A 16,850-nucleotide genomic window follows, 5' to 3' on the forward strand; every position below is an offset into this window, starting at 1 on the left:
TTCCAATTCTGTGAAGAAAGTCATTGGTAGCTTGATGGGGATGGCATTGAATCTACAAATTACCTTGGGCAGTATGGCCCATTTTCACAATATTGATTCTTCCTATTCATGAGCATGGAATCTTCTTCCATTTGTTTGTGTCCTCTTTTATTTCATTGAACAGTGGTTTGTAGTTCTCCTTGAAGAGGTCTTTCACATCCCTTGTAAGTTGGATTCCTAGGTATTTTATTCTCTTTGAAGCAATTGTGAATGGGAGTTCACTCATGATTTGGCTCTCTGTTTGTCTGTTACTGGTGTAGAGGAATGTTTGTGATTTTTGCACGTTGATTTTGTATCCTGAGACTTTGCTGAAGTTGCTTATCAGCTTAAGGAGATTTTGGGCTGAGACGATGGGTTTTCTAAATATATAATCATGTCATCTGCAAACAGGGACAATCTGACTTCCTCTTTTCCTAATTGAATACCCTTTAGTTCTTTCTCCTGCCCGATTGCCCTGGCCAGAACTTCCAACACTATGTTGAATAGGAGTGGTGAGAGAGGGCATCCCTGTCTTGTGCCAGTTTTCAAAGGGAATGCTTCCAGTTTTTGCCCATTCAGTATGATATTGGCTGTGGGTTGGTCATAAATAGCTCTTATTATTTTGAGAGATGTCCCATCAATACTAGTTTATTGAGAGTTTTTAGCACGAAGGGCTGTTGCATTTTGTTGAAGGCCTTTTCTGCATCTATAGAGATAATCATGTGGTTTTGTCTTTGGTTCTCTTTATGTGATGGATTACGTTCATTGATTTGCATATGTTGAACCACCCTTGCATCCCAGGGATGAAGCCAACTTGATCGTGGTGGATAAGGTTTTTGATGTGCTGCTGGATTCGGTTTGCCAGTATTTTACTGAGGATTTTTGCATTGATGTTCATCAGGGATATTGGTCTAAAATTCTTTTTTTGTTGTGTCTCTGCCAGGCTTTGGTATCAGGATGATGTTGGCCTCATAAAATGAATTAGGAAGGATTCCCTCTTTTTCTTATAGTTTCAGAAGGAATGGTACCAGCTCCTCTTTGTACCTCTGGTAGAATTCAGCTGTGAATCCATCTGGTCCTGGACTTTTTTTGGTTAGTAGGCTATTAATTATTGCCTCAATTTCAGAACCTGTTATTGGTCTAGTCAGGGATTCAACTTCTTCCTGGTTTAGTCTTGGGAGGGTGTATGTGTCCAGGAATTTATCCATTTTTTCTAGACTTTCTAGTTTATTTGCATAGAGGTATGAATAAGATTTGCATATAGTATTCTGTGATAGTAGTTTGTATTTCTGTGGGATTGGTGCTGATATCCTCTTTATCATTTTTTATTGTGTCTATTTGATTCTTCTTTCTTTTCTTCTTTATTAGTCTTGCTAGCGGTCTATCAATTTTGTTGATGTTTTCAAAAAAACAGCTTCTAGATTCATTGATTTTTTTTGAAGGATTTTTTGTGCCTCTATCTCCTTCAGTTCTGCTCTAATCTTAGTTATTTCTTGCCTTCTGCTAGCTTTTGAATGTGTTTGCTCTTGCTTCTCTACTTCTTTTCATTGTGATGTTAGGGTGTCAGTTTTAGATCTTTCCTGCTTTCTCCCATGGGCATTTAGTGCTATAAATTTCCCTCTACACACTGCTTTAAATGTGTCCCAGAGATTCTGGTATGTTGTATCTTTGTTCTCATTGGTTTCAAAGATCATCTTTATTTCTGCCTTCATTTCACTACGTATCCAGTAGTCATTCAGGAACAGATTGTTCAGTTCCCATGTAGTTGTGCAGTTTTGAGTGAGTTTCTTAATCCCGAGTTCTAGTTTGATTGCACTGTGGTCTGAGAGACAGTTTGTTATAATTTCTGTTCTTTTATATTTGCTGAGTGCTTTACTTCCAACTATGTGGTCATTTTTGGAATAAGTGCAATGTGGTGCTGAAAAGAAAGTATATTCTGTTGATTTGGGGTGGAGAGTTCTGTAGATGTCTATTAGGTCCACTTGGTGCAGAGTTGAGTTCAGTTCCTGGATATCCTTGTTAACTTTCTGTCTCGTTGATCTGTCTAATGTTGACAGTGGGGTGTTGAAGTCTCCCATTATTATTGTATGGGAGTCTAAGTCTCTTTGTAAGTCTCTAAGGACTTGCTTTATGAATCTGGGTGCTCCTGTATTGGGTGCATGTATATTTAGGATAGTTAGCTCTTCTTGTTGAATTGATCCCTTTACCGTTATGTAATGGACTTCTTTGTCTCTTTTGATCTTTGTTGGTTTAAAGTCTGTTTTATCAGAGACTAGGATTGCAACCCCTGCCTTTTTTTGCTTTCCATTTGCTCAGTAGATCTTCCTCCTTCCCTTTATTTTGAGCCTATGTGTGTCTCTGCACATGAGATGGGTCTCCTGAATACAGCACACTGATGGGTCTTGACTCTTTATCCAATTTGCCAGTCTGTGTATTTTAATTGAAGCATTTAGCCCATTTACATTTAAGGTTAATATTGTTATGTGTGAATTTGATCCTGTCGTTATGATGTTAGCTGGCTATTTTGCTCGTTAGCTGATACAGTTTCTTCCTAGCATCGACGGTCTTTATATTTTGGCATGTTTTTGCAGTGGTTGGTACCGGTTGTTCCTTTCCATGTTTAGTGCTTCCTTCAGGAGCTCTTGTAGGGCAGGCCTGGTGGTGACAAAATCTCTCAGCATTTGTTTGTCTGTAAAAATTTTATTTCTCCTTCACTTATGAAACTTAGTTTGGCTGGATATGAAATTCTGGGTTGAAAATTCTTTTCTTTAAGTATGTTGAATATTGACCCCCACTCTCTTCTGGCTTATAGAGTTTCTTTTTTTTTTTTGAGGCGGAGTCTCACTCTGTCGCCCGGACTGGAGTGCAGTGGCCGGATCTCAGCTCACTGCAAGCTCCGCCTCCCAGGTTTATGCCATTCTCCTGCCTCAGCCTCCGGAGTAGCTGGGACTACAGGCGCCCGCCACCTCGCCCGGCTAGTTTTTGTATTTTTAGTAGAGACGGGGTTTCACCGTGTTAGCCAGGATGGTCTTGATCTTGTGACCTCGTGATCCGCGTGATCTGCCCGTCTCGGCCTCCCAAAGTGCTGGGATTACAGGCTTGAGCCACTGCGCCCGGCCGGCTTAAAGAGTTTCTGCTGAGAGATCGACTGTTAGTCTGATGGGCTTCCCTCTGTGGGTAACCCGACCTTTATCTCTGGCTGCCCTTAACATTTTTTCCTTCATTTCAACTTTGGTGAATCTGACAATTACATGTCTTGGAGTAGCTCTTCTCGAGGAGTATCTTTGTGGCATTCTCTGTATTTCCTGAATTTGAATGTTGGCCTGCCTCGCCATGTTGAGGAAGTTCTCCTTGATAATATCCTGAAGAGTGTTTTCCAACTTGGTTCCATTCTCCCCGTCACTTTCAGGTACGCCAATCGGATGTAGATTTGGTCTTTTCACATAGTCCCATATTTCTTGGAGGCTTTGTTCATTTCTTTTTACTCTTTTTCCTCTAAACTTCTCGCTTCATTTCATTCATTTGATCTTCAATCACTGATACCTTTTCTTCCAGTTGATGTAATCAGTTACTGAAGCTTGTGCATTTGTCACATAGATCTTGTGCCACAGTTTTCAGCTCTATCAGGTCATTTAAGGACTTCTCTACATTGGTTATTCTAGTTAGCCATTCGTCTAATCTTTTCTCAAGGTTTTTAGCTTCTTTGCGATGCGTTCGAACTTCCTCCTTTGGCTCGGAGAAGTTTGATCGTCTGAAACCTTCTTCTCTCAACTCATCAAAGTCATTCTCCATCCAGCTTTGTTCTGTTACTGGCAAGGAGCTGCATTTCTTTAGAGGGGGAGAGTCACTCTGATTTTTAGAATTTTCAGCTTTTCTGTTCTGTGTTTTCCCCATCTTTGTGGTTTTACCTATGTTTGGTCTTTGATGATGGTGACGTACAGATGGGGTTTTGGTGTGGATGTCCTGTTTGTTAGTTTTCCTTCTAACAGTCAGGACTCTCAGCTGCATGTCTGTTGAAATTTTTGCTGGAGGTCCACTCCAGACCCTGTTTGCCTGAGTATCAGCAGTGGAGGCTGCAGAAGAGTGAATATTGCTGAACAGCAAATGTTGCTGCCTGATCCTTCCTCTGGAAGCTTTGTCTCAGAGGGGTACCCCGCCATGTGAGGTGTCAGTCTGCCCCTACTGGGCGATGCCTCCCAGTTAGCCTGCTCAGAGATAAGGAATCCACTTGAGGAGGCAGACTGTCCATTCTCAGATCTCAAACTCCATGCTGGGAGAACCACTACTCTCTTCAAAGCTGTCAGACAGGGACATTTAAATCTGCAGAGATTTCTGCTGCCTTTTGTTTGGCTAAGCCCTGTCCCCAGAGGTGGAGTCTACAGAGGCAGGCAGGCCTCCTTGAGCTGCAGTGGGTTCCCCCCAGTTCGAGCTTTCCAGCCACTTTGTTTACCTACTCAAGCCTCAGCAATGGTAGACGCCCCTCCCCCAGCCTCGCTGTTGCCTTGCAGCTAGATCTCAGACTGCTGTGCTAGCAATGAGGGAGGCCCTGAGGGTGTGGAACCCTCCGAGTCAGGTGCAGGATATAATCTCCTGGTGTGCCATTTGCTAAGACCCTTGGAAAAGTGCAGTATTAGGGTGGGAGTGAGCTGATTTTCCAGGTGCTGTGTGTCACAGTTTCCCTTGGCTAGGGAAGGGAATTCCCTTACCCCTTGTGCTTCCCAGGTGAGGTGATGCCTTGCCCTGCTTCAGCTCTCACTCGGTGGGCTGCACCCACTGTCCGACATGCCCCAGTGAGATGCACAGTATTAGGGTGGGAGTGTCCCGATTTTCCAGGTACCATCTGTCATGACTTCCCTTTGCTAGGAAAGGGAATTCCCTGACCCCTTGCACTTCCCGGGTAAGGTGAAGCCCTGCCCTGGTCTGTGGGCTGCACCCACTGTCTGACAAGCCCCAGTGAAATGAACCCAGTACCTCAGTTGGAGATGCAGAAATCACCTGTCTTCTGCGTCACTCACACTGGGAGCTGCAGACTGGAGGTGTTCCTATTCGGCCATCTTAGAACCTCCTAAGGCCCCTTTATTTTTTAGCATCCTGTAGTTAACTCAGTTACAGAAGTTTTCCATAATACGATAAAAAATTTTATTGTCTGACTTATAGATCAGAAGAAGACAATGTTTAGTCAGATTCAATGACCACCAATCTTTTCTAACCACAATATCTCCATTTATACGTTATCAATTTTGACTGATGGTATAAAATCTTAAAGTTGTTTATTCAGGAAACTTCATTAAGGACTATAAATCCTAAATTATCATATATCCAAAATATATATCTGTGGGTGTAGATGTGCATGAAAGCCTAGCTGACCAGATGTCACATTTTTAAATATGAGGAAATACAATGTCTGCTACCAAACAGAGGCAAGGAGTTATATGTATGGAATTTGCTGGATTAACAGAAGTACATTTTGGTGCTCCTATGATCAGGATTAACAATATGCACTCAGATGGAAAACTTTGTTCTATGAGCTTTGTTTTGGGGAACATAAACTAAGACATGCAAGCAAAGCTATAAACTCAATGAATATACTTTTGTTTTACTTAATAGCTTTATTTATGTGCCCTTCATATGTGCCTCTGATATCCTATCCTGCCGACTGCCCTCTTCTGCAGAATCCAGTGTCTACATAGTGTGTATTAGCTTTCAATTTATATTAATACTTACTTATTTGATGGGCATCATTCTCATGCTCTTCCCCTACAAATGACCTAAAGTTATCTCATTTCTCCTTTTCTACCCTATTGACCCCTTCTATTGCCCTTCACTGAGGAACTTGTTAAACTGAGATCTTTTGCCTTACTTGGCCTCTTTGCTTATAGATGTCAAGAAACTGATTGGTTGTATATCACTTGAGAACACTAATGTTATTAATTTTTGTATTTATTGTGTCTCATACCATGTTAGATGTGCAATACATGTGAAATGAACTAACATATTGTTGAGATAAGTTATTCTTATTGAAGTTTCAATATTCTTGTTGAAGGCTCTTACTGTAAAAAGGAAATTTTTGAAAAACCTTCTGAATAAATTTATTACAGTACCTAAAAAAATTGAATTTGGTAAAAACTCTTCTCTTCTCTTCTAGTATCTCCTTGTAGTTTACAAGTCTCAGACCAGCTTGACTTATTTTCCCATTGATTTTTCTTCTATATGATTGTAAGATTCTTTTTATAATCCTTCAGGTTCAGGTTCAGTTATGCATCAAAAAAATGTATGATTTGATTCTTTTTTTTTTTTTTCTTGAGACAGAGTCTCACTCGTTGCCCAGGCTGGAGTGCAGTGGCGTGATCTTGGCTCACTGCAACCTCCGTCTCCCAGGTTCAAGCTATTCTCCTGCCTCAGCCTCCCAAGTAGCTGGGATTATAGGCGCCCACCTCATGGCCGGCTAATTTTTTTTTATTTTTAGTAGAGATGGGGTTTCACCACGTTGGCCAGGCTGGTTTCGAACTGCTGACCTCAAGTGATCCGCCCATCTCAGCCTCCCAAAATGCTAGGATTACAGGTGTGAGCCACTGCACCCAGTCAAAAGTGTATGACTCTTAATGGGGGAATCATACAATGGGAAATATACAATGAACATTTTGAATCTAGACTTTCAACCTAACTTTCTTTCATGAAAGTTTTCTTCTGATTTATCTTTGAGTTCTCTTTTTTAGAAATATGAGTTATGTGAATGTATGATCTCTGCTGTCTGCTTTCCACATCTAGCATTTTTTTTCTGCACTGGTTTTCATCTCTGACTATTCGAGCTTCATTTTATATGATCTTTCATAAGTTTGGTCTCTTTATCATTGATTTTATTTTCAGCAGTGTTGATTCTATCATTTGCTTTTTCTAAGATGCTTTTCCTTTACTTAACTGTCTGCTCTCAGTTTATTTGAGAGCTGCTCTGCCAGCTCACTTATCATCCAATCTTATAATTATTTCATGTCTAATCTCTTATGTCATCAGTACCATGACTACTTTAATTTCTCTTAGAATATAGAAAATTTTACCTGAAAAATTATCCCATTTCCTCAGGTAGTTCTTCCTCCAAAATATATCTGTCACATGCTTTTACTTGTTAGTTCATCTCTGCCTCTCCCCCTGCTCCTGCTCCTTCCTCCCTGTGCCTGCCATCCCATTTATTTTTATAATAGTCTCTACAGATAGGACCCATGTTCAATCCATTTTGCCTTTTGCTGGTTTCTCAACTTTGACTATGAGTTCTCCTAGTCAGGTCTGCTGATTTCCAAAGAGGAGTGAGCAAAACTCACCTGTTTGAAAATGGTTTTCATTATAAAAATAATACAAGATCATTCCAGAAATTTTAGAAAAGTCTAAAAGAGAAAATTTAAATGACTCATAACCTTAATATCCAGAAATAGGTTCTATTAACATTTTGGGATATTTCTTTCCAGTATTTTTTCATGCATGTATATTATTTCCACAGTTGAGACAGGAATAGGTGTACCCTTGCATCATACTTCCACTCACATTATCTATAAGCATTATTCTACATTATTGAAAGCTTTTGAAAAACATTCCATATAACTGTTATATCCCCTCATGTGACTGTATTTTCTTTTACTTAACTGTTCCTCTTAATGTGTGAGAGAAAGCTGAAACAAAATTCCTGTGCCCACAACTGTCTTTTTATTGTTATCCTATTTATTTTTTTGTTTCTATGATAAAACATGGCTCTAAGTTCCCAGATTACAAAAAAAAAGAAAGGAAGGAAGGAAGGAAGGAAGGAAAGAAAGGAGGGAGGGAGGGAGGGAAGGAAGGAAGGAAGGAAGGAAGGAAGGAAGGAAGGAAGGAAGGAAGGAAGGAAGGAAGGAAGGAAGGAAGGAAAGACAGGAAAAAAACAAACCCTGACCTTCTTTTCCTTTATAACTAAAAACTAAGAAAGAGATTTATGCTTTTAGCCAAGGCAGAGTAATTGGAACTGGATTTTGCCCTTCTGCAATAAATCACTAAAACACTGGACAAAACATGTGAAACAGCTGATACCAGACATTATGTAATAGGTAGCAAAAGACAGCAATCCCTGAGATATAAGGGAAAAAAATCAGGCAAGCAAGCTGGCCATATTCCCTGGCTTTCTATCTAGAGGCAATTTCTAGACTGCAATAGAACAATCTAAATAAGTTTAAGAGACAGTTCTCAGAGTTTTGGGATGCTGAAACAGTTGGATTTGCACAGTAGAGTTCAGCACAGGAAAATGCTATGCAGAAGAAAAGCTTCAGATATCTGCATAGGGAATGTAATCTTTGGCTGAATAACAAATTGCATATGCAGAGTTGGGCAAAGAATAATACACATAATCTGGGGGATAGAAGCATTCTGAATAGTCAACGCTGAAACACCTCAATGAACACCACGGGGATTCAGTAAAGAGCTTAAAAAGGTCCTAAAACCTAACACCTAGAAGGGCTAACACAGACCTGGAATAATGGCTAATCTACATTCACCCTATCAAAACTTAAAAATAAGCCTCACGCCACTGCACTCCAGCCTTGGGAAACAGAGTGAGACTCCGGCACAGGAAAAAAAAAAAAAAAAAGCCTCAAAAAGATCAACCTGATCTGCAAGAAACTTAACCACTTGCCAAAATAAAATTTGACACCCTTAAAGGAAGTAACAGAGACTCAATGTAATAATCACTACGTGCAGCATCCAATCATAACTTACTTGACTTGCAAAGAAGCAGGAAAATAGGACTCACAACCAGGGGGGAAAAATCAAACCATAGAAACAAAACCAGAAATGATGGAATTGGCAGACAAGGACTTTAAATAAGCTGACTTCTGCTTCTGGGAAGATGGAGATGTACTTTTCCTTATACCTCCTAATATGTATAATTTAAAACCTCTGGAAATTATATATAAAGCAAACATCAGGAGACCCCTGATGTTCAACATGGCGAAACCCCATCTCTACCTGAAAAGTAGAAAGAAGGAAGAACAGCTAGAACTATTCAAGACCTGAAGAACAACAGGATGGTGAGGTTCCCTCCTGTGGGATATATATATATATATATTTTTTAAGAGACAGGTTATTGCTTTGTTGCCCAGGCTGGAGTACAGTGACACAATCATGGCTCACTGCAGCCTCCACCTCCTGGCCTCGTGTGAACCTCCTGCTTCAGCCTCCCAAGTAGCTTGGAGGACAGGTACACATCACAATGCCTGGCTAATTTTTTTTTTTTTAAATTTTGTAAAGATGGGCACTCACTACATTGCTCAGGCTGGTCTCAAACTCTTGGCCTCAAGCAATTCTCCCATGTTGGCCTGCCAAAGCACTGGGATTACAAGTGTGAGCCACAGGGTTTATCTTTGACTCATATATCCCAGACTTAGAGTTAAAGAAGCCAGCAACCCAGAAATGCTGATGGAAACATACAAATGAGGTCCCCATAAAAGTCTGTTCTCTTTAGCCAAAGAAGCAGGAAAAGGGCAACTTAATAAAATATAACACTATTAGACAATAACTGTTCTACTAAAGCAAATACCACGGGGAAAAACTGTGGCTCCACCTCCCCAACCATGCCAGCAAAGGCTAAGGGGAGCCTAGAATTCCACCCTCACAAGGCTGTCATGAGGAATCCTAACACTATTGCCAGGGTGATGTCACAGAATGCCAAGTAGGAACTGGAACTTTCATCCCAGCCAACCAGTATGAGCATGCTCCTCCCACAGTGATATCGGTGGAGATCACACGGGAGTCAAAACCCTCTTTCCAGCAGTAACAGGTAACAAGGAGCACACCCCAAACCAGAGCTCAGGTGCCAATGGAGGCTGAATAGGGAACCTGGATTTCTAGCTATATCCGGCAGTAAAGGAAGTAGTGCCTCCCCTTCTCTTGAAGAATAATGTCTAAAAAGAGCTAACTAAAACAGAAAGTTCAAATAAGATCCACAAAGAGAAAGAGAGTAACAATCTATTTTATAGAATGAGATGTTTCCAAATCTGAAAAAAGAGAAGATAAGGCCAGGCGCAGTGGCTCTCACCTGTAATCTCAGCATTTTGGGAGGCTGAGGTGAGCGGATCACCGGAGATCAGGAGTTCAAGACCAGCCTGACCAACATGGTGAAACCCCATCTCTACCAAAAATACAAAAAGTAGCTGGGCGTGGTGGCACGTGCCTGTAATCCCAGCTACTCAGGAGGCTGAGGAATGAGAATCACTTGAACCTAGGAGGCAGATGTTGCAGCAAGCCAAGATCGTGCCACTGCACTCCAGCCTGAGTTACAGAGCAAGACTCCATTTCAATCAATCAATCAGTCAATCAATAAATAAGTATATGAAAAGATACTCAATATCATTAATCATTTGGGAAATGCAAATCAAAACCACAATGAGATACCACTTCACACCCACGGGGATGGCTATTACCAAAAAAAAAAAAAAAAAGGGAAAAGAAAATGTTGGGGAAAATGCAGAGAAATTGGAACGCTTGTGTATTGCTGCTGGGAACGTAATATGGTACGGCCGCTATGGAAAACAGTATGGCAGTTCCTCAAGAAGTTAAACATATAATTACCATAAGATCTAGCAATTTCAGTTCTGGGTATGTACACAAAGAATTGAAAGCAGGGACTCAAACAGATATTTGTACACAAATGTTTGAAGCAGCAATATTCATAATAGCTGGAAGGTAGAAATAACCCAAATATCCATTGACAGGTGAATGGATAAACAAAACATAGCATATCCTTACAATGGAATATTATTATGCCATAAAAAGGATAAGAATTCTGACACATGTTACAACATGCATAAACCTTGGAGACACTGTGCTAAGCGAAATAAGCCAGAAAGAAAAAGACAAATATTAGGTAATTCCACTTACATGAAGTATCTAGAAAAGACAAATTCACAGAGGCAGAAAGCAGAATGGTGGTAAGTAGGGTTGGGAAAGGGGGACAACGGGTGGTTATTATTTAGTGAGTACAGAGTTTCAGTTTGATAAGATGAAAAATTCTGGAGATGAATCATGGTGGTGCTTGTAAAACAATGTGAATGCACTTAATGCCACTGAACTGCACACTTAAAAATCATTAAAATAGGCGAGGTGTGGTGACTCTTGCCTTTAATCCCAACACTTTGGGAGGTGGAGGCAGGCAAACCACTTGAGCCCAGGAGTTCGAGACCAGCCTGGGAAACATAGTGAATAGTCTCTACAAAAAATAAAAAAATTAGCTGGGCATGGTGGAATACGCCTGCAGTCCCAGCTACTGAGGAGGCTGGGGCAGGAGGATCACCTGAGCCTGGGGAGGTTGAGGCTGCAGTAAGCTACGATTGTGCCACTGCACTCCAGCCTGGGCAACAGAGTGAGACCCTGTCTCAAAATGTAAATGTAAATAACAAAATCATTAAAATAGTAATTTTTGTTATGTATATTTTGCCACAATGAAAAGTTTGGTTAAAACATTAAGATTCAAAGTCTAATGACAAATTATGAAAATGTCAGTTTCCATTGGAAATCACTTATACCAAAAATCAGGAAGATCTCAAACTGAATGTAAAGAAATGGCAACATCAAGATGGCAAAGACATTAGAATTATCTGATAAAGATTTTAAAGCACTCATGATAACAATGTTTCAAGAGATGGTTACAAATACACTTGAAAAGAAGGGGCAGTGTTACTTAATAATATTTAAAAGTTCGATTCACAAGCAGTATTTAACTATTGTAAATCTGGCCAGGTGTGGTGGCTAACACCTGTACTCCCAGCACTTTGGGAGGCCAAGGCAGGCAGATCCCTTGAGGTCAGGAGTTTGAGACCAGCCTGGCAAACATGTTGAAACCCCATCTCTACTAAAAATACAAAAATTAGTCTGGTGTGGTGGCATGCACTTGTAGTCCCAGCTTTTCAGGAGGCTAAGGCAGGAAAATCGCTTGAACCTGGGAGGCAGATGTTGCAGTGAGCCAATATTGTACCACTGCACTCTAGCCTGGGTGACAGAGCAAGATTCTGTCTCAAAATAAATAAGTAAAAAATAAAATAAAATAATTATTATAAATCTGTATGCAACTTATAACATAGCCTCCAAATATGTAAGGCAAATGACAGAATTACAAGAAAAATAGACAAATTCACAATTATAGTGAGATGTTTCCCATAAGTCTCTCAGTAATTGATACGAAAAAAATATGAGAACAAAGATTTGAACAGCATAATTAACAAACCTACACAATAATACACAACAACTAAAGAGTACTCACTATTTTGAAGAAATATTTTAAAGAAAATATTTACAAAAATTGTCCACATGTTGGGCCATAAAGCAGGCTTTACTAAGAGCGTAGTTTAGTTTTTGTTATCTTTCAATATCCCAAGCAACAAACCACAAGCTTTTGTGGTGAATTATGAATTTGTAACTATTTGGTTTATAGAGAAGAACATTTTAAAAAATGAATTTTACAATGTACTTTTTCTTCAACAAATTTCTACCTTGTTTATAATAATTTCTTTTCATGAAACTAAGATTCTCAATTTGTTTTAAGATTGACTTCTGCTACACCTTTCTCTCAGCTGGGCCAGAATGAAGAAGTAACACTAGCATCTGTGAAGAGGCAAAATGTCACTTAAGTTAATATTAAACCACCCTTCCTTACAAAAGAAACTTTATATGCCCAAACAGAAAAACTTCAGAGAAACCAGCTCTAGTTTTCATTTCATTCATGTTTTGTTATATATGAAAAGTCTCTTGAATAAATTAGATATTTTAGACCTTTTCTCATCTAATCTGATATTTAGTTTCCTGGGAAGTTCAGTCAATGTTCAACTTTATATTGTATATTATATATCTCAGTTCATGTTCAATTTCAAATTGTATACTATTCATTTTTCCTATTAATACTGCTATTATGTATTGAAGTATGACAAATTACTGGCCAAAGAAAACAACAACAAAATATTTGGAGTAAAAAAAAAAAAGGTACAGCTACAAAGTTGTTCCCTCGGAACCTCTGAACTTGTTTCTTTCTGAGACTTCTCTTTTTATATTTTGTGAATTTTATGCTATATGAAGACACTATTTTTAGCACCTATTTTTCCTAGCTTCCTCTTTATATTTTGGTATCTGTGTATACCATATTACTTTGGATTCCTAGCATGGAGAAAACATTGCAAGTCTATGTTCTCCCTAAATGCAAAGCATGAATATAAAGGGAAAAAATTACTAACAGCATAAATCTTCCAAAAGTACTTTTCCTACATCTATAAATATCTCCGAGAAATTAAAATCCTTGGGAACCTAAAATTGGTCAAGGAAACAGATGTCTGAGTTCTCCTAAGTATAGCATAGGGAATAAAGTTTGGCACCAACAATAATTCCAACCAAAGTACACGTCAAAAAGATTGTCTGATTATGCCTTCAGAAGGTCTGAAGATAAAATATTTTAACCCTTCTTGGGTAAGAATTTTTAAGCTTTCAATTTTTAAAAAATACTTTATCCTTTCCTCAGATACGTTGATGTGCATGGGGAAAAAGTATTTATCTAAAATTATGGGAGTTATATTTTGGCAAATTTTGCTTTTTCGTGTATATGTTACATCCACAACTAGATTATAAATAATGTGCCAGAAAAACAGCTTAGTTTATAATTCTATTATCCATTACGCCTAATGCCACACATTGTACATAGTAGGTTCTCAATAAATATTGGCAGAATGTGAAATCATTAAATAATCATGTAAAATATGACTTAAAATTAATAGTAAAAAAGGAGACTATTTTATTCTTAATCATATTGTAATGAAGACTATTTTAAACTCTATGCAGTGATGATACACACAAATATTTAAACTATTTATGTGCCTCAACTTGACATAATTTCATAACTTGATGGCAATCACATTTAAATATATTAGAATATTTTTGTAATAATGCTATTCTAGAATAGCAACTTTAATAGCTGGGAAAACATGTTAATAATGGCCATTAAACTGAAGGAAACAGGGAACATTAAACATTTTTTTCAGAAATAAATGTATAAGTTTAAACATTCCACTATAATATTTATGAGCAAACCTCAAATTAAAATTTATAAAATGCAGAATATTCAATGTTTCAGTTAGAGAATAATTTAGACTATATTTTGTAATTTTTTCAGTGTATGCATGGATGAATACTATATCAAAAGATTCCTTTCTCCTTTAGTGTCTTTGACTATTACTATCTAGAGAAGAGGTTTTGCCGTGTTGTCCTGGCTAGTCTTTTTTTTTTTTTGAGACAGAGTCTTGCCCTGTCACCCAGGCTGAAGTGCAGTGGTGTGATCTTGGCTCACTGCAACCTCTGCCTCTAGGGTTTAAATGATTCTCCTGCCTCAGCCTCCCCAGTAGCTGGGATTACAGGTGCATGCCACCACACCCAGCTAATTTTTGTATCTTTAGTAGAGATGGGGTTTCACCACGTTGGTCCGGCTGGTCTTGAACTCCTGATCTTGTGATCCGCCCACCTTGGCCTCCCAAAGTGCTAGGATTATAGGCGTGCCCACCCCCTGACTATTACTATCTAAATGCCAAAATAAATTCTCCTTGAATGCCAAGACCAAGGTAATCCTACTAAAGCCCTTGATTATCAATAAGTATGATCTTAGTAAACACAAATAAAAGATTTGTTTTTACCTTCAAGACTGCTATGAATGGTACAAAGTTAGCTCTTTGGAGTCCATTTTTATAGAGATCTGAAAGAAAAAGATGATATTAGTTTTTTACTTAGCCTAAATCATGATGTTAGTTTATCATTTAGCCTGGCAAATAAAGCTTTCTACTGATTAAAAAAAAAAAAAAAAAGGAGCAAAAAGAAAAATAGACCAAAATTGATTCTCTTCGGGTCCTACACATATTTTATTTTAATTTTAATAAAAGAAAAAAATTAACAGCCACAGAAAGAAGATCAAAAGGTATTCAATCAAATTAGCTTTAAACTGTAATAAGAGGCAACAAAAGAATTTGGAAGGTATCACTTCCAAAATTCGAAACCAATAACCCAACATAAGAAGACTAGATACGTAAAAGCATTTAAAACTTGAATATATAGCATTCTACTAGGAAAAAAAAATCTCTCCTTTTCTCAATATATAATAAAAATTCTTAGTAAATAACTTGGACGGGCTCAGTGGCTCATGCCTATAATCCTAGCACTTTGGGAGGCCACTTGACGTCAGGAGTTTGAGATCAGCCTGGCCAACATGGTGAAACTCCAACTCTACTAAAAATCAAAAATACAAAAATTACCCAGGCATGCTGATGGGCACCTGTAAGCCCAACTACTCAGGGGGTGAGGCAGGAGAATCGCTTGAACCAGGGAGGTGGAAGTTACAGTTAGCCAAGATCACACCACTGCACTTCAGCCTGGATGACAGAGCGAGACTGTCTCAAAAAAAAAAGAAAAAAAGAATTAAACATTGTGTAATAAGATTAGCCTTTTTAGAAAATACACCAATAGACAGAACTGCTCATGTATTTGCATTATATATATAATGCAAACATATATTATATATTTGATATCAAGGTTTAAAAAAGTCACTTTACATGAAATTGCCTAAAAATTAAAACTCCATTCTTTGAAGGACAAAAACCACATAATAATTTCAATCGATGCCAACAAATTATCTGATAAAGTTCAATATCCCTTCATAATAAAAACCCTCAAAACACTAGGTATAGAAATAGCAGACCTCAACATAATCAAAACTATATATGACAGACCCACAACTAGTATCATACGAAACAGGGGAAAACAGAAAGCCTTTCCTCTTAGATCTGGAGCATGACAAACTATGTCCACTTTCATCACTGTTATTTAACATAGTACTAGATGTCTGAGCTAAAGCAATCAGATGAGAAAGAAATAAAGGACTTCCAAATTGGAAAGGAAAAGGAAACAGTCAAATTATCCTTGTTTGCAGGTGAAACGAGCTTATATTTGGAAAATCCTAAAGATTCCACAAGAGGGCTGGGCATAGTGGCTCACACATGTAATCCTAGCACTTTGGGAGGCCGAGCCAGGTGGATCCCTTGAGTCCAGGAGTTCAGGACCAGCCTCAGCAACATGGCAAAATCCCATCTCTACAAAAAATACAAAAATTAGCCAGGCGTGGTGGCATGTGCCTGTAGCCCCAGCTACTCAGGAAGTTGAGGCAGAAGGATCACTTGAGCCTGGGAGGCAGAGGCTGCAGTGGGCCAAGATCTTGCCACTGCACCCCAGCCTGGGCAACAGAGTGAGACCTTATCTCAAAAAAAACAGAAAGATACTTCCACACCCCACCCCAGCCTCCCCAGTAGCTGGGACTATAGGCAAATGACACCATGCCCAATTTAAAAAAAAAGGAAAACTATTAGAACTGATAAAGTCAGCAAAGTTGCAGGACACAAAATCAACATAACAAAAATCAGTAGCATTTCTATATGCCAGCAGTAAATAATATGAAAAACAAATTTAAAAAGTAATCCCATTTACAACAGCTACAAATAAAATCAAATACCTAGGAATGAACTTAACCAAAGAAGTGAAAGATGGCCGAGCACAGTGGCACACGACTGTAATCCCAGCACTTTGGGAAGCCAAGGCAGGAGGATGATGAGGTCAAGAAATCAAGACCATCCTGGCCAACACGGTGAAACCCCGTCTCTACAAAAAATACAAAAATTAGTGGGGTGTGGTGGCACGCACCTGTAGTACCAGCTACTCAGGAGGCTGAGGCAGGGAAATCACTTGAACCCGGGAGGCATCCATCTGGGAGATGGAAAGCTATTCCACTTGAACCCGGGAGGCAT

General features: G+C 38.9%; 1 protein-coding gene across 1 annotated transcript in view; it reads right to left on the minus strand.

The window, feature by feature from the left end:
- The window catches only part of AFG1L (AFG1 like ATPase), a 219,225-nt gene that overhangs the window by 95,812 nt on the left and 106,563 nt on the right, over positions 1 to 16,850 (minus strand). The window contains exon 7 of the mRNA XM_023205967.2: positions 14,697 to 14,755. Coding sequence (XP_023061735.2) covers positions 14,697 to 14,755 — 59 coding nt within the window. The remainder of the gene's footprint in view (positions 1 to 14,696; positions 14,756 to 16,850) is intronic.

Source organism: Piliocolobus tephrosceles, chromosome 5 (assembly GCF_002776525.5).
Source record: "Piliocolobus tephrosceles isolate RC106 chromosome 5, ASM277652v3, whole genome shotgun sequence".
Taxonomy (NCBI): Eukaryota; Metazoa; Chordata; class Mammalia; order Primates; family Cercopithecidae; genus Piliocolobus; species Piliocolobus tephrosceles.